Source organism: Quercus robur, chromosome 5, assembly GCF_932294415.1.
Source record: "Quercus robur chromosome 5, dhQueRobu3.1, whole genome shotgun sequence".
In the NCBI taxonomy this organism is placed as follows: domain Eukaryota; kingdom Viridiplantae; phylum Streptophyta; class Magnoliopsida; order Fagales; family Fagaceae; genus Quercus; species Quercus robur.
Window position 1 is genome coordinate 71914138 of NC_065538.1, and position 25651 is coordinate 71939788.

The 25651-nt window shown below is 32.1% G+C and overlaps 1 protein-coding gene across 1 annotated transcript; it reads right to left on the minus strand.

Annotated features, from left to right (window-relative positions):
• Positions 1 to 7314: 7314 nt before the first annotated feature.
• LOC126726966 (alkaline ceramidase) lies at positions 7315 to 11014 on the minus strand. The gene is made up of 3 exons (XM_050432401.1): positions 10683 to 11014; positions 8866 to 9198; positions 7315 to 8155 (listed from the first exon to the last, which is right to left on the minus strand). The coding sequence occupies exons 2-3, from the start codon at positions 9117 to 9119 to the stop codon at positions 7642 to 7644; spliced, it is 768 nt and encodes a 255-aa protein (XP_050288358.1). The 5' UTR covers positions 9120 to 9198; positions 10683 to 11014; the 3' UTR covers positions 7315 to 7641.
• Positions 11015 to 25651: the final 14637 nt, after the last annotated feature.

Here is a 25651-nt window from a genome sequence, read left to right on the forward strand (position 1 = left end):
GTATCTACTTATCAAAAAAAAAAAGTGTATATATCTATTTATTTTTTTTTTTTTTTTTTTTTTTTTTTATTATTATTATTTAGTTTTTGGATAAACATGGGGAGTTTTTTTTAAAGGAAAAAAACAGGGGTTGTTTGACTTATTTTTCTATTTAAAAAAAATAAATAAACGTATAGTTACTTTGAAGAAGTGGGTTAGCAGAAAGAGTGTTCCTATTTTGTAGGCAATGTTTTAGTGCAAGTTAGACATGTATTTTTACCAGACTATCCTTTAGTTTTATCTCTACTTAAAACTAGGGGTGTAGGGGTATTTTGAAACAAAAAAAAAAAAAATCCGGTCCAAACAAGGGAAGAACATGACCGTATCAGCCTGTTTCATGACTCCATTCTCCACCACATCCTCTACTTCTTGGCTGCAGAAGACGCCATCAAAACCAGCATTTTATCAAGAAGATGGAATGGGTTATCGAAATTTGCTCCAGGCTTGTCCTTCTGCAACCATCGAGGTCATTTACCACTTGTCTCTGATTTTGGGAAATTGTCTCAAATTTCAAATGTGACTGGGAAATTCAATTATGTTTCTTAGTTGAAGAAGGAAAAATTAATTTGGATTTCTTTGTTATAGAAGGAAAGACTATTCCTTGTTGTGGAATGAAGTCTATTCCTTATTAAAAAGGTAATGTATTCCTAATCCCAAAGGGAATAAGAAAAGAGTCTTATAAATAGACAATGCTACAAAGAATTTGATAGCTTTGGCCCAAGGGTCCTCCTTATGGGGAGAGGGAAAATAGAGGTTGAAACCAAGAGAGAAAAAGAGAATTTTGCTTGGAAGGAACGCAAGAGGAAGAAAGAGGAAGGTATTGCCACTTTCAAGAAGATAGCCAAGGAGGAGAGAGTAAAGGGTTGCCACCTTCAAGAAGATAGCCAAGGAGGGGAGAGCAAAGTGTTGCCGCCTTTGAGAAAGATAATTTGTGTGTGTGAGAGTAAAGAAAAATAAGAGAGATTTTTTTCTTTTGCTGTGAGACATACACAAGAATTATTGTAACTGATTTGATAATAGTGAAATTATTTGAAATTTGTCCCGTGGTTTTTTGCATTCAAAGAGAAAGGGTTTTCCACATAAATTTTGTGTTCTTATGTGTGATTACTATTTTGGATTGCTAATATTGTTGATAACATTATTTGGGTTCCAACAAGTGGTATCAGAGCTAAGGTTAGAGTAGAAGCGATGGCCAGAGAAGAAGGCAAGGCTTCAGGAATCGAAAAGTTTGATGGAACAAATTTTGGATATTAGAGGATGGAGATTGAAGATTATCTTTATGTGAAGAAATTGCATCTACCTCTTTTGGGGACGAAACCTAAAACTATGAAGGATGAAGACTGAAACCTTCTTGATAGATAAGTATTGGGAGTTATTTGATTAACTCTATTAAGATTAGTTGCGCACAATGCTGTGAAAGAAAAGACCAACAGTGGTATTAGAGCTTGGTTGATTTAGTGGATGACTCTTTGTGTGAATTAAGATGGAAGAGAAGGAGTTGCTTTGATTAAGGTGGAGCTATTCCAAGAGGAAAATATGACTACTAGATTAAGGTAGGAGTTATCCCAAAAGGAAAGAAAATAGTTGAGGACAATTGATGGAATTTGAGTCAAGGTGGAGATTGTTGGGAATTGCCTCAAATTCCAAATGTGACTTGGAAAGTCAATTAGGTTTCTTAGTTGAAGAAGGAAAGACTATTCCTTGGTGTGGAATGAATTCTATTCCTTATTAAAGAGGTAATGTATTCTTAGTTCCAGAGGGAATAGCAAAAGAGTCTTATAAATAGACAATGCTACAAAGAATTTGATGGTTTTAGCCCAAGGGTCCTCCCTATGGGGAGAGAGAAAATACAGTGTGAAGCCAAGAGAGAAAAAAGAGATCTTCGCTTGGGAGGAACGCAAGGGAAAGAAGAGAGTAAGATATTGCCACTTTCAAGAAGATAGTGAAGGAGAAGAGAGCAAAGGATTACTGCCTTCAAAAAGATAGCCAATGGGGAGAGAGCAAAGTGTTGCCGCTTAGAAGAGAGCAAAGTGTTGCCGCTTTTGAAAAAGATAATTTGTGTGTGTGTGTGTGAGAGTAAAGAAAAATAAAAGAGATTTTTTTTTTCTTTAACCGTGAGACATACACAAGAATTATTGTAATTGATTTGATAATAATGAAATTATTCGGAGTTTGTCCCGTGGTTTTTTCCCTTCAAAGAGAAAAGGGTTTTCCGCTTAAATTTTGTGTTCTTATGTGTGATTGTTATTTTGAATTGATAATATAGTTGATAACATTATTTGGGTCCCAACATCTGTCTTCGCTGCCTTATTGTGCACAACCCTAGACCTATACAGTTCTTCTGGTAAGTTGATCAAGTTTCTCATCGACTTCGAATACACAGGACGTTACTTTTTTTACGTGGACAAATAGGTTCACTTCGCAACAACCCACAACGTTGAGAATCTCTACCTAGAATTTTATGCCACAAAAACAAAGAAACCCAACACGTCTGATTCTACAAGCTATTTGTTGCCTCCAAGTTTATGCACTAATTCCATGTTGAAGATATTGTCTCTAACATTTTGTAGCTTTGAAACAATAACTACAATTTCTTGGACTTCGCTTAAAGTACTATGGATTGACTAAGCTCACAGTCAAATTAGAAAGTTAAAAACAGAATTCTTATGCATTCATGTTACAACTGATAATTAATGGTGCAAATCATACGAATAGGCCTTTTCAATTTTTCTTTGGTGGCGGCTTGGGATGGCGAATGTGAAAGTAATGAAGCTTATTATCTTCCTCTATGATAGGAATGATCAATCTTGTTTGTACATGCTATGAAAACAAATTTTCTCAATCATATGAAAACTTATCAATGCTAAAATGTATTGTTCTCTTGCTTCTCTCTTGATGTGCTAAGGTCTTAACAATATTGGAATTGAAAACTTTTCTATCTCCATTTTCAACGCGCAAATGTTTGGTACTGGATACAAAGCTTAACAAATGGGACCTTCCTGGAATAGCTAGCCTACAACGTCGAGGTGAGTTTTTAATTAGACCTCCCCATTTCTTTTCCCTTGTTATATTTACGACAGACAGTTCATATAAACTTTAGCATCTTACCACTTCTATTTGATCTCATCCGACCTTAGTTGTTAAAGTATTGTTTTTAATTTTCAATTTCAAATGGAAAGGACCTATTTGCTTCTCGAGCCTTGTTTCCACTTGCTTTAAGATATGCCATTATATTTTTGACAGCAGAAATTACATTGCAAATTTCAAATATGGATTCCCTGACTTAATTTTCTTCTGTAGTTGGATTTTTGCCTAAACCTTATCAATGTCAATAACTTTGATCATGACGAGTACTGGAAATCACAGAGCAGGAAATTTGTATGTTTGTCTTCACACTTAAAGACTGTTGAGATTGTTGGCTTTGAAGCAAACTGTTTTGGGTTGAAATTTGTAACTGGACTTGTACAGTTTCTGCTTGAGCATGCAAGTGTGCTAGAGAAGATGGTTATATATAGAAAAAGAGAGGCTAGTAATCGAACCCCGACTCTAAAGGAGGGACACAAATTACGTCAGGTCACTAATCAATTTTTATCATACCAAAAATCCTCTCCAAATGCTGTGGTTATGTTCTTCTGAGGATCTATGAATTCTCAAAAAGCAACAGAACTTTATGTGCATGAGTCATATATTTAGATTTTCCTGTTTGAACAGAACTTTATGTGCTGGTTTTTCAATGGCCTATCCTCTAGATGTAGTAATGTCACCTTCTTGGTTTTAAGCTTGTTTTAATACACCATCCAGTTCGTTGATAATAGATATATGCCATACTGATGCCATTTTCTCTTGTCTACTCTCTTTGTACTTTGCTTTTGATTTTTAACTGAATATTACAAATTTTAAAAAGTTGCTATAATTAGAAGTTTTTTTTTTTTTTTTTCCTGAATTAATTAGTAATATCTACTAAGAATGTGAGAAGAGGAAGTACCATGTTACTTGTATTCCAGAAATACCTAATAATTACTCAAATTTAATTATCCCGTCTAAAACAAATCTTTCTATTTATTGATATTTCTCACTGACACACACATACACATATATAGGGTGAATTACACTAATATCCCTAAACTTTAAAATATTGCACGTCATTAATTTTCTTTTGAGAAAAAAAAAATCATCTTTTTTCCTAGACCTCTATCAAATAGACCTCTTTTTTCCTAGACGGCCAATAAATTTATTTTCATGAAAAGCAAAAATCATATAAAAGCCTCTAAAAATGCAAAACAAGCATTTCCTTTTCCTTTCTTTTAGTCTCTTTTCTACCTTTTTAAAATAATAGACTGGAAATGGGTTTAGGATTAATAGAATTTTTTTTTTTTTTTTTTTAGAGTCAGGATTAATAGACTTTTATTACCTACATTAAGGAATGAATATTATAAATCCTTTTAGAAAAGAACAAAAATTATTCATTAATTTAGATTTCAGAGGATAGATATTATCCATAATAAAAATACAACCATAAGATGCCATTTAACTATTTGTGAAATTTGTTGTGTCTTTAAACTTTTATAACTTATATATAACTTGAGCCACTTTTTTCTTTTCTTTTTTATAAAAAATTTGGTTAGATTAGCGTGCACTCTTAACACGATGGTTACTTTACAAGTATAAAAGAAGGTTTAAGTCTTTAAAAGGAAACTTTACACACATATACATTTAAATTAGGTTTTAAATATATATATATATATATATATTTATATTTATATTTATATATCTTAGTTAGAAATTTCTAAATCTACCTACCCCACCCCTACGCACCCGAGGTCTCAAACGGGAGACCTTGCTCACCCTTAGCCCCTAGGTACATAAGGCTATTAAATATACAGGACTTCAATTTAACTCAATTTTTCTAATGCCGAATTACAGTGTCAAGATGGTCCCCTCTGTCCAGAATTTTTAGTTTAATTCGGCAATAGGAATGTCGAATTACTCCTAAATTCAGTCTTTATTTTGCCGAATTATCTCTCTCCTCATTCCTCTCTATAACTTAACAAATATTAATTAGTATATTACATAGTGTCCATAAGCTCATATTTTAATAATATTCACCCCAAACACCACTTTTCCACAAACAAACACGGCGAGTATCAACCAAAAAAAAAAAAACAAACAAACACGGCAGGACTTTTTTGAATTGATTCTTACCGGTACAAATAGTCCAAGTCATCTGAACTTTGGCCAGGAAACTTATTTTAAGGTAATTATTAATAAATCATTTCAAGAAAAATTTTGTCATCATTTTTATGAGATATATTAAAGGGTTGCGTTAACGGGCACTGTATAGTGCCTGTTCAGCTCACTTTTCTCCAACACAATTTTTGTCATTTTTTTTTTATTTAATTTATGTCACTTTTTCAGTTTTGTAGGTATTATTTCATTTTTTTTTTTTGACTTTTTCTAACAAAATTTTTTTAGGGTAACATTCTCCTATATAAAAAGCCGTCAAGACAATTAAACTGTTTTTTCTTTTTCTATAAAAAATTTCTTAAAATAATTCCTAAATCAATATTCTTAGGACATCCGTTAACATTATATATATATATATATATATATATATATATATATAGAGAGAGAGAGAGAGAGAGAGAGAGCCATATTGAATTTATCATTACAGTCTTGAATGGGTAGAAATTCTTGTCTGACTTGCTGTGGAATCTAATTGGTGATCAAGTCTTGTTCACTACAAGTGTACAGTGGTGACTTCAGACATTTTTTTAGGGTGTTTCTTAAAAAGCACAAATTATACTATCTAATAAAAAGAGAAATTCATATATTGACAACAAAACATTTAAAAAAACACGCAAATACATAAAATTTATAATTGCCTTCTACGAGTTTTCATATTTTGAAATTGTTGCATGATAGTCTCATTATCAATGCTACAAGCTATATCTCTTTCAATGTACATAACCAAAAAGTCATTCATTCACTGAATGTAGAACAAATAATGGAGAAAATTTTAATTTTATTGATATAAAAAAAACTGAGTGTTCCCAATTTGTTTTTGAAGAGTAAACAAATAAAATTTTTTTAAATTATTATATATATAAAAAAAAAAAAAAAAAAAAATTAGATCAAGATGGCCCCAGGATCACCCTGGCCTTAAGGCCGCCCTGCAAGTGTAAGAACTTGTAGGTACTGACAAGTGGTAAGGCAGTCCATATTCCATAACACTAAAGCTTGTGACAAAATCAAGGCTGATATGTTATCACCGGTAAGAGGAAGATTTAAGAAGCATCTCTTACAACTATCACAATGAGAATGCCTTAAATGACTGTTAACTGGTTAATACAATCTGAAAAGAATCTAGTTCCTCCAATCACAAACAATGCACTCAGTCGACCAGCACATTCCACTTGTGCTGCGGACTGCGGAGGCCATAAGCAAAGTTTGATACCTTTTCGTATGTATATGTTTGTCTTCAATGCAAATCTACTCTAGCCTGTCCATATTGACCGACAAACACTATTGCCTTTGCCTGCCATCAATCAATATCAGCACAACTTTTTAAAACTTTAATTTTTATTTTTATTTTATTTAGTTACAATTTACTTTTTGTTTCAAGTAAAATAACAAATAAATCTTCGTTTTAATTTTTTTTTTCATAGTATAGTCCTTATCTTTAATCAAATTTTCTAATTTCAAATTCTATCTTTTTTTTCTTTTTCTTTTTTTTATACTTCCACCTCTATTTTAACATTTTCATTTTCGCTCTTTATAAAAAAAAATTTTAATTTCAAATTCTATCTTTTTGTATATTTTCACATCTATTTTAACATTCTCATTTTCGCTCTTTATAGCCTAACATCTAGTATAATCAAGCATTGTTGGTTTTGTAAACATTGGTTTTGTAACATATTTTGAAAGTTTTTATCTAACTTAATAGGTGTATTAAGATCATCTAATACACGTAATACGTTTTTCCACTTCATTTACCTTACTTTTATCCTACAATTTACATCATCTTTAATCTTTCCATATTTATGAATTATTAAACCAATAAATATTAAACCTTTATGAATTATTAAACCTATAAATATTAAACCAAGATATCAAAAGCTAGTATCCCTTCACCATCAAATCTTCCTTCGAAGGACATACACCTTAACCAGCTCATTATATGGACTCTGATGGTACATGTGAACTTCTGGAGAGATCTTTAACAAAGAAAAATAATACTACTGTGGGACTATAAATTGAAAAAAATTGATTGCCTAATTAAAGACATAAAACTAACAAATTCAAAATTCATGAATCTCTCAAGAGTTCAACAACAGGATATGTGTTTCTAAAACCAAAAATCAAATCTAAGTATTCAGAAAAAAGCCATTTGATTCACCCCCAAAAAAAAAAAAAAACATCTAATCTCGTACCGGCAACAAAAGCTTATAAATATGGTACATGTTCTACTTTTATAACAATGGAAATTTCAATGGCATACCAGAAGCCATCTCGAAAAAGAGAACAAAAATGGTCACTTGTTAAGTCTGTCACCTGCCAAAACGTCTCAAGATAGCCAATACTTCCATCACTTGTGTGTTTCTTTCATTGGGCTTTTGGTTTCTCAACCTTCACATACGGTAGGACACCCATAAGATAAGCAATTTTTGGAGACCATTCCCTTTGCTGAGCACGACAAAACATCAAGAAGGTGTTTGCAAAGTAAGAATTGAAACCCATGAAGACATGCCAAATGGCATGACCCTGTGGATTAATGAGCCAACTAGATATCTCCTTGCAGAAAAGATGATCGCAGAGCCAACACAAGCTACCTAGGAGAAGGGTTGCCACATAAAGCTTTGCAAGCCGCTTAGCAGAAGCATCTTTTGTGTAAATGTAATACTTGTACATTCGGGGAATGCAGAGGAGACACAAGATTCCATAATGCACCTTGAAGCCAATGCCGAGATGGACAAATGAATGGACAACAGCAAAAACAATACCATAAAGGAATAGGAAAGTAGGCATTGTGCTGCGGTAGTGCCAGTCTGGTGAGTGGAGGATGTACATATAGAGTAGCATCTCCCACACCATAGGAGTTTCATCGCTCTGCTGTTGCCTGGGAACAAATTAGAAAACCTAGAGAGTAAATGTAAATGGCAAATAACCATCCAAGAATAAAGAAACTGTCTAAATAAAATTAACTTTATCATGACAGCCTCCATATCCAATATTACATAAAGGCAGAGAAGAAATTCAGGCCTAAACTGGAAGTGTATGCGTAAGAATTTGCATGTGAAACATAAATTTGTCAAAATTACACGTGCAAAGTTCTAATTAACTCTTCCCTATGCCTGCTTCCATATATGTTCTTTTCACACGAAAGCGAGAATAACAGAATTTTGACCCCAATTTCAAAGAAAAACACCATCAGCATTGAACCAACCAAATCAACTCAAGTAGCTAATGCTAACTACATGAGGTTGCCTACAGTTATAAGCTTGCACTATCAAAACATTCACATTTTAAATGTCTATCTTCAAGGCTTGTAAGAATCAGTTACCAGAGCATGTCCAACACAAAACAACAAAAAGTTAAAGAGTGCTGTCCTACTGCAAATTCTTCATCTGAAATAAGTTCAATTACTGTTGTTTAGGTCACAAACATCTAATTCACACTTTCTTTAAACTCCTCCCCGCCCCCTCCCCCCCAAATGACAAAACTGCTTTTACAAACATATCTCAATTATAATAGTAATATACCTTGTATTAGATCAACCAATCACACATAAATTAAGCTTCAGAACTCCTAAATGATAGAATCACTTACGCTCGTTGCAATGTGGCATGGTATAACATGTTGCCAATGGCAAGTATCATATTAGATATGTGAAGAACAGTAAATCTCTTCTCAAATCGTAGTCTTATAGCATTGATAAGACCAAAGAGGGCCAAAAGAATGCATGGAATGTTTGATATGGTGTTGTAAAATTCCGCAATATAAGTTGAGTAGGCATAATTCTTCTCACAACAATCAATAGTGGATGTGACAGGACCCCAGAAACTTGACATTCCATCGGCCATTCTTCTCAGTGCTCTGAATTATATCAACAGAATCCTTTATGTTATGGAGTAGAAAAGATCACAGTCACAAACCATATGCCTGCAGAAATTAAGCTGATATGTCACCAATCCCAAATTCATTGAAGAAAATTTACATACAATGGAAACAAATTGCACTTATCAAGTCACTTACACAAGTGTCAATGCACTGTGAGAGTATAATAAAGGTTACATTATACATAAAGAATGCATGACAAAGATAATAGATTGCATGCCAGCACAATGCAAGATGTCAGTGAATGTTCCCCCATCTTTTGCACCTGCCCAGTGCAGTGTTGGTTATATTGATATGCTCAAAAACACAATGATAGTGTACTACTACCATGGCATAAACCAAAACTAAATCAGATTGGGCCTCATATACACCCAAGTTAGAGAAGAAGACTTTACAAAGATGAATTAACAACAAAAAAATGAAGAACCAGATTAGAAACTTAAAACTCTCAACAGAACAAATGCAAATAGAGGAATTGCCAACAACAACAAAAGATTTATAGTCCAGTCCATTTAGATTGCAAACCTATATCCCTCATAAGATATACCCAAAAAAAATAAAAGCCACAACTATTAGTAAGACAATGACGAAAATACGTGCACAGAAAACCCAATAACAAATGACACAACAATCATAATGCAACATCATATGAAGCCAAACTATCGAAAAAGAAGCACCATAACTCTTGCTATAAAAGATTTTTAAGTCAAAGGCACAATAATTTTTCATCTAGGGACCTACAATTCATTCACCAAGCAATTCCATCATCTGGGTCTGTTTGGCAACATATCATTGATTCAAAAGATTTCATAGCAGAAAAGATCAGATCCCACATAAGAATATCACTGACCCAGATTAAACAAATGCCATTACTATCAGAAAATTTACAAAAAATCACACCTACTACAACCATATTGCCAAGAGATCCAGTCTCAACCAATGCAATTTCTCACAATTTTGCACACTGCCCACCAATTTCATACCAAAAATAATAATAATAAATCAAAACTTCCCCATCAAAAACCGAAGATTTGTAATGCTCTGGCCCTTATATAAATCAAACAGCACAAACCCAGAACAGAAATTGATATATAGAAACAGAAAACTGGAGCCCTAGTAAATAGATTCATCCTGACATATACTATACTATACTTGCATTAGATAACACACACACGCGCACACACACACGCGCGCGCGCGCACAAAAAAAAAAAAAAACTTTTTTGCTGAACCAGATCTCATTGCTCTTTTCTTCTATGGAAATTATTATAACACCATATCAGACATATTGAAGCAAACCCTAAATCATAAATTAACAACAACAGCAACACAAACAACAAAATCTAAGGAAATCTCAAACCAAAATCCACCATACCCATTGATTCACAGAATCCAAAATACATTTGAAATCAAAAATCCAAACCAAAGCACATGCAAGCAACAACATCAGATCTTAAAAACCAAATCTAAATCCCCAAACCCAAGAGAAAAAAAATAAAATAAATAAACAGAAGAAGAAAGTGAATAAACCATTGCCGTAAACCACCGCTATCACTGGTGGCGGTTGTGGTCCGTTGTGGTTCGGCTGTGGCTAACCTCGGTGCAAAGCAAATAAAGAGAGCAATATTGGGTGAGATCGGAAAGGGCTTTACGACCAAAACCACGGTGGCAGCGGCGCTGAGATGATCAAGGTCCGGCCATGGAAGGTTTGAGGGAGAGAGAGAGAGAGAGAGGGTGTAATGATATCTCTGTTTCTTTGAAGATTGAACCAAACAGGGGATTGCAAAAGAGACTCAAGAGGCAAACCAAAAGAGAGATTACACACTTTCCGGAATTCGAGGTCCAGAAGGACTCGGAGTCTAGTTATTTTTTTTATTTTTTTTTATTTTTAATTTAGGTAAATTTGAGTATTTTATTTTAAACCGTAGAAATATTTAAGATAGTTTTAAAAGTTTGAAACTGTTGTTATAAATTTATGGCCAAGCTACAATTTACAAAATATCTATTTTATACTCTATAAAAAATTATTTTATTTATTTTAGTAATTTTACCAACATCTTTTTCTTTTTTATTTATTTATTATTATTACATACAAATCAATAAAATAAGCACGTATTTTTGGGTTTGGTGTAATAATTTTTCATTCATAACCAAATTTTTTATAACACTTTTTATGTAGTTTATGGTTCATGCATCACAAAATGTTCTAGAGTTAACAATTCACAATATATATTTTTTTATTTTTTTGGTCACATCGGTAGTTTTTTAGACCCCCCAATACTAATGCTCTTAATTGAAGCTAAAGTCTATAAATCCCGCTAAAAAAATTAACATGACCGTATATTTTGAAAATATAATCAATGGATTGCATGTTTTTTATATTGTTAACACACATATCAAATTTCATTTCAAGTGGATGTTATTTATTATTTGATTCATAAATTTATTTTTTATGCATAGTTTTAGACTACAAAAACTTAAAATTTAAATATTTGATTGATGACATAGTTATTAATTTTTTATTTTCAAGAAATTTTGTAAGCATGGAGGATATAAGAAGAAAATGTAATTAATTAATGGAATAAGATGATTTTGAGTGGAGTTGTAACTTTAGGCTACAACCACGTTTTGTCTTAAGTTTATTATACCTTTTTTTTTTTAAGATCAAAATGGTATGTTTGTGGGATTTAGAGATTAACTAAAAATTTTATGTAAAAGAAAAAAAATTACAAATATTATTGAAACTATTAATGAGCCATTCTAAGCGCATGAACATAGCAAGTTTTATTATATTCAAATACAAAATTATTAAAGATTATTAAAATAAATGTTAAATTTTATTTTAAATTTCTTGAAATTTTAGATGGAGAAGAATTTTAAATATCTTGAAACTTAGAAAATATAGAGTTTTACCCAAATTAAAATATCAAAAAAATTAATAAGAAGGAATATAGAATTTTAGTTGAAATATAATTTTTTAATTTCTTACAAATTAGGTAATAGGTTTAGTTGAATTAAACTATCCTAATAATTATCATATATGAATAAAATAATTTAACAATTATTGAGAGTATAGTCACTTGTCGCAAAGAGAATATAGTCATTTATAACAACCATGATATTTAGGACTGAACTTTTTTTTGTATATTATGATTTTTAATGCAATTTTTTTCTTAGTTTATTTGATTATATACAAGTTTTTAAAAAACTTAAATTTTCGAACAATAAATAAACAAATATTTTTAAAAATATATTTTAATAAATAAACAAAAAAAAAATCTAAATGCAATTATAATTTCGTTAGTTTTATTTTATTTTTTGTCAAATCGAAATGCACATTATAATTTCATTAGTTTTAAATTTTTTAGTCAAACCACGTACCTTTTTTTTTGGTTGCCTCACTTTTTTTTTTTTTAACCCTAAACTTTTAAAATCCTATCAATTTAGACCTTTATTTTTTGGTGTTTGATCTTTGTGAGTTTCAATTTAGGGAAAATTTTAAATACAAATAATGGATATTTACACAATTTTAGCTTGTCTAAGGTGGTGGATTTTGGATAAAAATATGTAAATTTGACTCATTTTTCTATTATACACCGCTTTTTTTTGGAGAGAGTTTCAACTTATCCACTTATGATGATAGCTCTTTATATATCTTAAGTAGAACTCTAGATTGGCTTTTGCTGTAAGTAGAGATTGAACCTCAAATCTCTTATTCAACCATCATAGACTTTACCAGTTGAGTTAACTAGAACTCACTTCTATCTATACACCTTAAATGCTCTAAGTTCGGCAAAATTTGCCAAATAGTACCTTTTTAGAAACAATTTTGGTGTATAGCATGTGGATAAAACATTTTAGTAAGTTTGACTGTTTTTGGAACTCAAGTTTGTTAAACTCGAGTTCCAACCCAATTCCCTCTTCCGTGAAGTCTGACATGAACCAAAAAAAAAAAAAAATGTGGAACTCGAGTTTAGGAAACTCGAGTCTCCTAAACTTGAGTTTTTTGCAAAAAATCCTGGAACTCGAGTTTCATAGACTCGAGTTCCATTTTTTTTTTTTTAAAAAAAAAAAAGTCTAACTTACTAAAATGTTTCATCCGCATGCTTTTTTGCTAATATTTTTCCAAAAAGATGCTTTTTAGCAAATTTTGCCCTCTAAGTTCATCAAAACTTATGATAGGATAAAAGTTAAGATTAAAGTTGCTACCAACATATTTTGAAAAAAAAAAAAAAAAAAAAAAAAAGACCTTAGTCCCCCAAGTCCATAACAACCAAATGAAACTTTTCTCTTTGAGATGAAGAGACCCAAAGAAAATTACAATTACAAACTTAGGCAACACTTTGAAACCAATGGCAAGAATTGCTTTTGCCACATAATAGACCCTCGCTTGCGCTATCTACGAAAGAATAATCCATGATATTTCTATTTCATGATTCACTCTACATTTGTCAAAAAATAAGATTGAGTTATGCGATAGTTAAATTATTAGTCTTCTTTAAAGATATTAATATATTAAACTTTTGGAGTTATTTTCATTTTGTATAAGTATATTGAAATATTTGAATAATAATTGTAGGTAACAAGAATTTTTGCCTTTGGCTTTGGCTATTTGGCTTGATTGCCTTGCCTTTGCCTTGGCTTGAATTCTTAATCCCATATTGGAAAGATGACTTCCCTCTTTCTACCTTATAAGGCATGAACCAATGAGAAAGAGTACCACTAGTTTGGTATTGTAAGGACTCAAGTTGTAACGATCCCAAACTCATATCGGGTTCGAACGCTAAAGGCCCAAACAATAAATTTGTAGAGCGTTGATATAAAAGAACTAGATTAACTTCAGAAGAAAAACGGTTAAACCTATCGTTTCTAGATGGTTTAATACAAATATTACGATCAATTTATCCTTGAAACAAGCTAAGTTCTTTATTTCATAAGATTCTTCTTAGCGTCACTTGTTTAGAAGTTCCCCCCTTCTCTCAATGCATTCTTCTATGTTATATACTGTTCTCTTAGTGTCATCTCCACCACACGTGTAGATTGGATTCGGGGGATCCCTTCCTGTCCCATCCAACATTTCTTGGAGCCTTCAACCAGCAGCTGTAAGGCTGCTTCATCACTGTTCAGGCATCACCTCCACATTAATGCGGTCAAAGAGTTGGTTGAGAGGCAATTAATGCGAAGACAGTAGTTGTTAAAGATATTTGTTTATCTTTTCTTTCTTACCCTTGGCCCCATGTCCCACCTTTAGTGGTAATGCAACTTCGAAGTGTGTTTGTGACAATACGGCATTCAGATCGTCTTCGGACACATATTACCGAGAAGGATTTTATCCTCGGACGAATACTAGACCTATCTCATGTGATATCTACTCCTCTTTTCATTTGGTTCCCCTTATAACCTTATGTGGGTCTCCTCAGATAGTTTAACGTCCTCGGATGGGCCACAGGCCCAGTTAACATGGTTTTAATAATTATTGATTAACTGGCTCTCACAATAATAAACTATTTGCCTAATTGTTTTTTTAATAAATTGTAAAAAATAATATCTTTACTTAGACAAAACCTTATAACAGTATCCCAAATTCTTTAGGAAAAATAAAACTAAAAAATAAATGACTTACCATCAATGCATCTCATACAAATACTATCACTAGTATTGCCCCAAAATTTAAAATTTTACTCTAAAGCGTTTAAACATTTACGGACAAAATCAAATCATAAAAGTATTAACTTGCACTTGATATTTGTTAATCTTGATTCAATTTAACAAAGTTTTTTTCTAAACATAAACATGTACTTAATCATAAACTTTATTTTAAACTTGTGAAAATAGTTAATTTTTCTTATTCCATATGTGCGCTTTAATTTTTTTTACTATGCCTATGCACATTTTTCGTTTTTACTATATTGGACTACATAAAGGTAGTAGAAAAGTTTTTACCTTTTCACAAAATGTGGCTTCCTTAATAGAATAGTCTTAAAAAAACACACACACACACAAACACAAAAATTTAATTTTTTTTTTTTAACCATAGTTATCTCTATCTTACTAATAAGGTGTTCAATTTCTTTTCTTTTTTTTTTCTTTTTTTTCTTTTTTTGATAGGGTTCAATTTCTTTATTTAGGGTACTTGACAAGCATGAATTAATTGGAGTTTGTGTTGTGCTTTTTTATTGAGACTATATTTGCTTCTTCTTTTTATGCGTATAGTATCTCAAAAGAAAAAAAAAAAAAAAAATATATATATATATATATATATATATATATATATATATATATCAGACAATCACTCCAACCATGATTATTTGACAAAGGTTTTGTTCACTCTCCCTTAGTAGTATTCAGGAGATCTACGGTAAGTACAGACATTATACTTATGATTATTCTAGGATACTTTAATCAACATATCCTTTTACGGGTGTTTAAAATATTATGAAATTTGAATAATTCAATTAGGGCATTTGTATGAAGAGATTGTCATTTGCTAACCTTCAAGTAATAATATTCCTCAATGAATCATATCTCACCTAAAACATAAATATTTGTATTGTTATTTAAACACTAAATACTCAAAGATATTAATTCATTAGAGATAAAAATGTTACTCTTTAGATTTTTTTTTTTTTTTTTTTTTTTTTTTTTTTTTAATATAAGAAACTATCACGTTTTATTGAAAAAGTTATGCAATTCATTGATGTTTCTAACCAAACATCTCGATTTAAATATTTGTAAATTTCACCATGTACATAAACTTTAATCAACATACTTTCATGTATGATTCTTTGGTCAACATGGATTCAATTAATATCTAGCTTAAACGTTAGCGTAAAGTAATTTCTTTATATTTTAAACACAAACATATGTATAAATTCAAATATATATATATATATATATATATATATATTCTAAATAAATGTGAGAAAAAATTGATTTTAATGTTCACTCCACATACATAATTTTATTTTTTGGATGTTCCACATATATAATTAATATTATTTTTTTAATTAAAAAAAATTGTATTGACAAAGGATATATAATTTTCTAGTACGTATTAGATATGAATAAATTCGAGAAATTGGTACACAAGTAAATGAAGGCTTATATAAATGCTCATAGATAGTTACCAAGTTTAAACATGTAAGAAGATCCTTTTTAAAAAAAAAAAAATCTATTATTCACTCCACATGCATAATTTTATTTTTTGGATGTTCCACATATATAATTAATATTATTTTTTTAATTAAAAAAAATTGTATTGACAAAGACTATATATAATTTTCTAGTACGTATTAGATATGAATAAATTCGAGAAATTGGTACACAAGTAAATGAAGGCTTATATAAATGCTCATAGATAGTTACCAAGTTTAAACATGTAAGAAGATCCTTTTAAAAAAAAAAAAATCTATTATTAGTACATAGAATAATGTTAATCAAATAATGAACTCCTTTTAGCTCATAGTTTGGCTAAATATGCTGTTGGCATACCAAATTTTTTAGTATAAATGAAGAATGTTCCAACACAATTACACAATATATTTCAAGCCGACTTATTAGGCTTTTCTGAATAAAAAAAGTTTAAAGGTTTTCCCTCAAAAAAAAGGAAACTTTTTGGCTATTGAGTTTTGATTGGATAGTATTTCAAATTTCTAGAAACTTGTGCTATATAGTTTCACTTAAAATAAACTATTGAATGCAAATAGAGAAAGTACATCAAACGATGTATAATGTGTAAGTCATATTATGCATGTGCAACGTGTGATATGATACAAAGTGGTGAAAATGAAAAATTGACATCAAAAGAGTCTAGGTATTCTTTTTTTCTTTTTCTTTTTTTTTTTTTGTGTTTTGGCTAAATTTTAATTTGGCTATGTTACTAATTATTTTTATTTTTATTCATATTATTAATATCAAACAAAATTAATTAGTACAAACATTCAAACAACCTTTTTTTTAGAGAGTTTCAACCTATGACATCCGCTCCTGATAATAGCTCTTTATTATCAGATCAAGACACCAATACGTTTTTAGTGTAGGCGGGAATTGAATCTCAGATCTCTTATTCAACCATCAGAGGTTTTACTAATTGAGCTAACTGAAACTCACTTCAAACAACCTATCTAACAAGGGAACATGTACAAATATTTTGTGAGCCAAAAAAAAAAGACACAATATTATAAGTCTTATATATAAATTAAACTTAACAATATACAATAATAATTCAATTTTATTTTTAGAATATATAATAATTCAAATTGATATTAAAGAGTATCATTTTTTTTAATTAATGAGATATTATCATTTTTTATTAATTAGTTAATAATAGGTTGACAAAACTTAAATACGGTATCTTATATACTATTTCTTAGGTTCCTTTTTAATTTTTAGCAATCTGTCTAATTAAAATACTTCAACAAACGACATTAAAAGTTTCTAATGTTTGAATAAAAGATGTAGGATTCAATTCTCACCTACACCAAAAAATTAATTGGTATCTTGGTCTAATGATAAAAAGCTATAATCAAGAGCGGACACCATAGATTGAAACTATCTCAAAAAAATAAAACTTCAACAAACAACGTTAAAAAAGACAATGATTTTTTTTATTCTTTTCCCTGGCCCATAATAAAACATCTGCTTTCAAAACAACCAATTTAGCTTCAACAAAAAGTAAAAAGGGCCAAATGGTTGAGACTAAGAAGAGGAAGGAGGTAAGGGATGAGGATTGCCTCCATAGAAACCTCCCACCATTGACCTAGTCATCACCAAATCCCAAAACCACCACTCGCTCTTATCCTCCACTCAAAATCCCAAACTTGCTATTAGCCTCTGCTTAAAATACCAAGCCATCGGTACAATCTCATCTCTAGCGGTTAAGATCGAAACCCCACAAGCCACAAGCTATTAAAACAAAAATTAAAAAAAGACCAATTTGAACCAAATTCGATCTGGGTAATGTTGTTGTAGACTAGTTCTCAATGGAGTCCTGAGCAAGGTTGTCAAAATCGGGATCCTAAGTAGGATCGTGAGAGGTAGGTGGGATCGTGGATCGTAAGATTCCACATATTTTCAAATTTAAAGCAAAAAACACATTGATAATGACTTTGTATATTGAATAATTACGTAAATTGTAAATTTATCCATAAAAAAAACAAATATTTGCATTATATGATGTAATTTGCATGTTATATATTGCTACTAATGAAACAAATATATTTAAGTTTTGACCTAATGTTTCTAAAAAGTTCATTAAATATTTAATTAGCAACCAAATGCTAAAATTTTTATCAACACATATGGAAATATTTTCCAAGTTCTAAGTTCCAAGTTTAAATTCTAAAATAAGTTATCAAATGGAAACTAGCTAACTAAAATATGAAATCCAAAAGTAAGATTAATATTAAGGTGAAGTGAACATTCAATTATTCTCATTTTAGGGTTTTTATAATCACCGTCCTAATCATCATCATCTATTTCATCATCTATGTAGATATTGTATATTTGCATACTAGAACTATAAAAGAAATCAAGATACAACTTTACACTTAACTATTCAAGTTACACCGCTCAGCAACAATTACAAAGCATGCTCAAAAAATCAATCAATCAATATACAAATACAAGCATACTGATAAAATTATATATAAGAAAAACATTTTAGTAATATTATAACACAAATTAGTATATTGATAAAACAAATTTAACAACATTATAGCTTATAATGTAGCAAAGCCAATATAAATTCTTCATTTAGAAATGATGAAGCATTCCTTTGTTTTAATTACAAGTTAACTATAAACTAGAAAAAATTTGCTTAGGTTAACATAATTTTATAAATAAAAAATCATACCATCACAATATATATTAAAAAAATAAAAAACTGATGTATTAGTAGGATTGGTAGAACCGGTAGGATCCCATACAATCCTACAATCCTATACAATCTTACATACGATCCTAGTGCGATCCTAAACATTTTGGTGAGGTGAGATCGTAAAATTATGTGATACTACGATCTAGATTGTGATTTTAACAACCATGGTCCTAAGGCTTGAACGACAGATTTGGATTTGTGGTTTTGGAGATTTGGATTTGTAAAGGCAGCCATGAGAGAGAGAAAATGAGAGATTTTTTTTATGGGTTTTGTTGATGATAATGATATAGATTTACTATATGGTATTGATAAAAATTTGAAATTAAAAAAAAAAAAAAAAAAAAAAACCTTGTTAGGAAGTTTGATCCAGATCTCTCAAGTTATTCTCAGCATAAGGAAAATTTCCAACCTGAAGTTTGAGATTTGAAGACATATCTGATGTGTTATTGTGAGACAGGGATGATGAAAAAGTATAAAAAAAAAAAAAACAAAGAGAGAGTCTTTTAGCACCGTTTGTTGAAGTATTTAATTAGACATGTGGTTAAAAATTATGAGATCAACTTAAAGAACAGAACATAATGTGGTGTATCTAAATTTGCCCATAATAGGATCAGATTACCTATAATTTATTACGTAAAAATGTTTTTTTTTTCCTCTACTTTAGCCTAATATAAGTGTATGTATGTGAAACTCTCTCTTAGAGAACCCCGATCCTTTTACTTTAGGTATCTAATTAAAATCAACCATGTAGTAACCATATATATGGTTGTTTTTATTTTTATTTTTTGGAGGAAGAAGGTTGTTTTTAATTAATCTTGAAAACATGATACTAATTTTGCTATATTGGTTGGTTGTATTCAATTGGACAACCTAAGGTATTTATTTTTTAGGCTAAAATGCAAAACACACTCTTTAAGTTTCACCATAATTCATTTTAATCTTTTAACTTTGTTTTCGTTTATTTCAGTCATCTTAGTTTCAAGTTTATTCAATTAAGTCTTCTTCTTTAACTACCGTTAATTTTTTTTAAAAAAAATAATCTAAAAAATATTTTTCAATCATTAATTGGATTTTTTAAAAAGAAATTTTTTTTAAAAAAAGACTAAAAATTTGGACAATTAATTGAAATATCTGACAAAAGTTAATGGAAATACATTAATTGAATAAATTTGAAACTTAGAAGAATAAAATTAATTGGATTTTTATTTTACCAGTGGTTTATTGTCTTAAATGTTTTGAATAATGTACAACAAAAGTTGTTGTGAAGTTTTATTTTACCAAACTTTTGCAAGCATGTCATTTCTACTTTCCTTTTTTAGTCTGTCTATTAAGGTTGATGGAAATACTACTAGTTTCTAAAAAAATATTTATTTTACACTCTCAAAAGCTATTTATCTATCTTAGTAATTTTACCAACTTATTTAACAATACATTCGACATCCTTCTTTTCTTATTTTTGCATACAACCCAATAACTTTCTAAAAAAAAATTGTAGGGGGTGGGTTTGAGCATTCCTTCTACTGGACGAAAGGTCTCAAGCTCAACTGACCCAATACAATAAATTTTTAAAGAGTGAGTTTAAGAACTAGGTCCTAGTCTGAACCACAATCACTGGACACGGTTAGGTGCGGGCTGGGCAATAAGGAAATGGATTAAAGTATGAAATTTTGTCCTCGAGCGTTTCATCCAAGGAACTTAGTGTTCTTCTTCTTCTACTTTCAGTACTAGGTTACAGTGGTTTTCAAGACCATGTAGATTGACACCGCTTTCTCCTTTTTCTCTCCTTTTACTCTCTTTTCCGCGATCCCCCCTTCTTGGAGGGTCTCTCACATTATATACTTCTTTTCAGTCGATCTTGACCCTCCACTTGTTTATCGTGCAGGTCATCACTTGAGTGTTCGTCCCATCAGCCACTTTCCTAAACCCTCTATGAGTTGCCGCAACCAAGGCAGCACTATTCAAGGGTCATTTCCTCATTAATACGGCCAGAACGTTAGTTGGGTGCATTCAATGTGGAGGTGACAACTTCTCCTTGAATTGCTCTTACACTATACTCCTGTGTGTGTCCTTCTGTACTCGTCCTTTCTTCTGGGGGCACTCTAGGAAGATGCCGTTGATGGTGTGTCGTCCTTTCCTCCTGGGGTCTGGAGTGCCGAGGACAAGATCGTCCTTGGCATCGTCTCTAGGACGTTTGGGCTTTCTTCGTTCGTCCTCGAGCATTTTTCCCTCCTTGGCGCGAGCCTTGGGCCCAAAACAAAGTGGACCGGGGTTGCTAAGTTCCTTGGCCCCACAAAATACATATATACAACCCAATAAAATGATATAAACTATATCATCAAATTATATAGAAACATGTTTCTCTCTCTTCTTTCCCATCTCTCTTTTTCCTCTCTGTCTTTTTAATAAACCCACACAGTCAGTGACCACCAAATTTAACAAACCTACCATTGCCAGCAACAACTTACCATCGAATCTCAACCACCATCACCACTAAATCACCAGAAATCGAACCAACCAACCACCAAAACTACCATCCACGACCCAATATTTAGCAAAAATTAGCTAAGCCAACCTACATAACTAACTAAGCCAATCAACCTATTGTTTAGCCCCCCAAAAACCCAGCCCCACTGCAACACTAGTACAACCACAAATTGTCCACACCCTTGACCTCGTCTAAAGTTTGTCAATCTCTTAGTCTAATCTAGTGGTGGCTGATCTGGTTATGGTCCAGTCTAGAAGTTCGATTTGGTGAGAGAAGCACACATGATAAAAAAGAAAGGGTGAGGGGGAGGGAGGCAAGAGAGAAAAAGGTTGAGGGAGGCAGAGAGAAGAGAGGGTGATGGAGGCGGAGAAAGGAGACAGAAGAAAGAGTGAGGAGCATGTGGAAGAGAGAGAAAGAAGTAGATTCTTGAGAGGGGAAGCGTGTGAAGAGAGAGAAAAAAGTAATAAAAGAAGAATAATAATTGTTTATTGGAAGATAGAGACAATAAAATAAAATGTTTAAGTTTTATCATCTAGTTACAGTAATTTGTATATATACAAATTTATTGTTCATGGTTGCTAAAATTTTTTAGCAATACACACCCGAGTAAAGCTCAATTTGAGTGTGTATTCTAAAATAATAATTTGGGGGATTTTACACACCTAATGCTGATACTCTTAATTGTAGCCTAAGCTTACAACTCCCACTAAAAAAAATTAACATGACTACATATTTTGAAAACATAACCATTAGATTACATGTTCTTTATATTTTTAACACAAGTATCAAATTTCATGTCAATTGAATGTTATTTATTATTTAATTCATAAATTTATTTTTTATGCATAATTTTAGACTACAAAAACTTGAAATTTAAACATTTGATTGATGATATAACTATTGATTTTTTATCTTCGGGAAATTTTGCCATCATGGATGATATCAGAAGAAAATGTAATCCAATGATGGATTTGTTAAAATTCACATCTAATAAAAAGATATTGAGTGGAGTTGTAGCCTTAGGTTACAATCAAGTTTGTAAACAAACTCTGTCCTAAATTTATTATATATTTTTTTAAGATCAATGTAGTATGTTTGTGGCATTTACAGACATGAACATAGCAAGTTTTATTGTTCAAATAGAAAATTATTAAAGATTATTAAAATAAATATTAAATTTTATTTTAAATTTCTTGAAATTTTTGTAATAGAATTTTAGTTGGAGAAGAATTTTAAATTTCTTGAAACTTAGAAAATATAGAACTTTACCCAAATTAAACTATCCAAAAAATTAATAAGAAGGAATATAGAATTTTAGTTGAAGTATAATTTTTAATATTTTTAAATTTAGGTAATAGGGTTTAGTTAAATTAAACTATCCTACTAATTTTTATATATAAATAAAATATTTTAATAATTACTGTGAGTATAGTCACTTATCGTAGTGAGATTATAGTCATTTAGCACAACCATGATATTTAGCACTTAACTTTTTTTGAATAGTATGATTTTTATTACATTTTTTTCTTAGTTTATTTGATTATATACAAGTTTTTAAAAGACTTTAAATTTGAAACCATAAATAAACAAAAAAAATATTTTAATAAATTGTAGGGACACGATGCTCAAGCGGCCCAACGATAACGTTGGGCTCGCGTGTGATGGATCCCTCACAATAAAATTTGTAGAGAGTGGGCTTGAAAGGTTGGAGTTGGGTCACGGGGCGTTAGTACAGACCGGACATTAGACAAACCTAGACTGGAAAAGGCTTTAGTCCGGTTATCTAAGCCATTAACTTTATGGATTGAGGGATTGGGCTCCTCGGATAATGTCCGAGGAGCACTAATGTATTCTCCGGTTACCCGTCGATGGGTTATCCCTGGTGGAGCATATATACTTTCCGGGCATTCTCATTCCTGGAGTCTTTCTTAGACAGTGAGATGGATCCCCCACTTTGTTACCTTGCGTTTTCTTTTATACTAGCCTACGTTCATTATCCCCCGTCCACGTGTAGGGTCGACTTTTCCAGGACAGAGATTTGTCCCATCAGTCTAATCCCGAAATGGTGGGAGATGGTCCATAAAGCCTAAGAATCCGACTCTGTTAGGTGCGGTGTCATGTCAATGAAGGGTATTAAGGACTATTTCCCTGAGATATTTTCTGATCTTTTAAGTTTGCTTGTATTCCACTTTCGTCAATGGGATTCGGGGTCTTCCGAGGACTGAGCGGTCCTCGGACGTATCTTTGAGCCACATCGGGCTCACTATTTTTGGGCTTGGGCCCTGGCCTCCTTTAGTTTGGGGCCTGTGGACTCCATATAAGCGAGCGAGCCGGGCCCAAAAACTATTGGGCCCTACAATAGCCCCTCAAAACCCTGCTGTCCAACGTCTTGGTTGGAAAGGTGGGTTTTGGTAATACCGAGCCTTAACTGCGGCTCATTTAATTCGGCCCTTGATCAACGTTGGCGACCCTTCACCTCCACGAGGAATGCGTCGGTCTACAAGATATTCCCCTCGATTTACGCGTGATGCGCTTATTCCGTTCGGTTATCCGTAGCACGCCTTTAACATCTTCCTTTTACGAGACCTCCCCAACCCAACAGTTACTGATAGCGTGGGGGAATGAAACGGATGCACATTTATTCGCAGATTTCCTTGGGGATCAGAACATGTTACGCACCCTCGTCTTACTCCCCTATATAAAGAGAGAGGACAAAAGGTGATTCTCTCATATTTGAATCCCTCAAGCCCTTCTCATAGTTCATTTCTTCCGTCTGGTTATTCCTTATCCAATAATACATCCTCCATAATAGTCAACCATGAATAAATCCTTATTTTCTCAGAAACGCCATGTCCTAACAAAACTTGAGATGGCTCGGTCAGGGCAAGGATGGCGGAGACTCAAGATTTGCCTCCCCATTCTTTTAGCCAAAATCCGAAGCAGGGACTCGTCACACCTCACTTCCGGTGTGACTGAGTCGAAAACCTCCCTTGTCATCTCCATCCGCTCTCTCATGAGCATACCTAATATGGCTCCCCTTCTCCCTCTTTTGCTCCTTTTACTTTCTTTTCATTGCTTCCCTCTTCTTCTCCTCCTTCCTACTCATGTCCTCCATCTTCTTTTTCCCTTGCTTTCTTCAGCGACAAGAGTTTGCTGAAGTGCTTCCATGTGTTCCAATTCTTCTTCCTTCTCCTTCTTCTCTGTAAAAGGTTCTTATCCTGATATGAGCAGTACTGAGGCAAAGATTTCAGAGAGACTTTAAAGGCGCTTTCAGAAGACTCCTGGTGGTTTACTTATCTGTATTACGGATATTATTACTGCTTCGGCAGTTCATTTTTGTATAGGCTTGTGTAAGCCCTTCCTTGTACGTTGTAATAATAATTTTTTTATATTAATAAAAGTTACTGTTATTCTATTTTGCATGTTCTGTTTATATGTTTTAATAAATTTGCAAGTTCTGCTCGGCACAGTAGTATAGCATTTGAACCAATGACAACTAAGGCCAAAATACTTGCTAATAAAAAGACGCCATAATAACTTTAACAAAAATTATTATTCGACATAACAATCCGACCAGTGAGGAACGAGACTTACCTTAACGTTAGTCGCGAGGGGGACTAAGTGCTTGATAAGGTGTAAGAAGTAATTATCCGAGGACATGTCACCCTTTCAATGAGCAATTTCCTTAGGCTAACGATCATCGGTTCGTTACGCCATATTCTTAACACACTGGCCTTAACCTTTTCCAGTATTTAAGCCGAGAAACTTCTCCATCCGAGTGGTTGATTTCCCAAAAGGCCTGAGTCCGAGGACTTCGCACAGCCAGGGTTTTGTTTAGAACGTATACTTTTTCTTTTAGGTGCTCGGTTTCCCCATACACTTGAGTCCGAGGGCCATGCAAGTCCTAGGTTCTGTCCAAAACTTATAAGATATCTTTTTTATGTTCTTGGTTTCCCTTTAGGCTTGAGTCCGAGGACCATGCAAGTCCTAGGTTCTGTCCAAGACTTATAAGATATCTTTTTCGTACTTGGTTTTCCCATAGGCTTGAGTCCGAGGACCATGCAAGTCCTAGGTTCTGTCCAAGACTCTATGAGTTCAGATTCTTCCTTCATAAGGCATTTCCCAAGGCGCCGAACA

Excerpts from the sequence above, each read along its gene's own strand:
- LOC126726966 (XM_050432401.1), bottom strand. The coding sequence starts at position 9,119 with ATGGCCGATGGAATGTCAAGTTTCTGGGGTCCTGTCACATCCACTATT. Across the intron at positions 8,156-8,865 it reads CATGCCACATTGCAACGAGC|GCAACAGCAGAGCGATGAAA; the intron begins GTAAGTGATTCT and ends ATTTGTTCCCAG.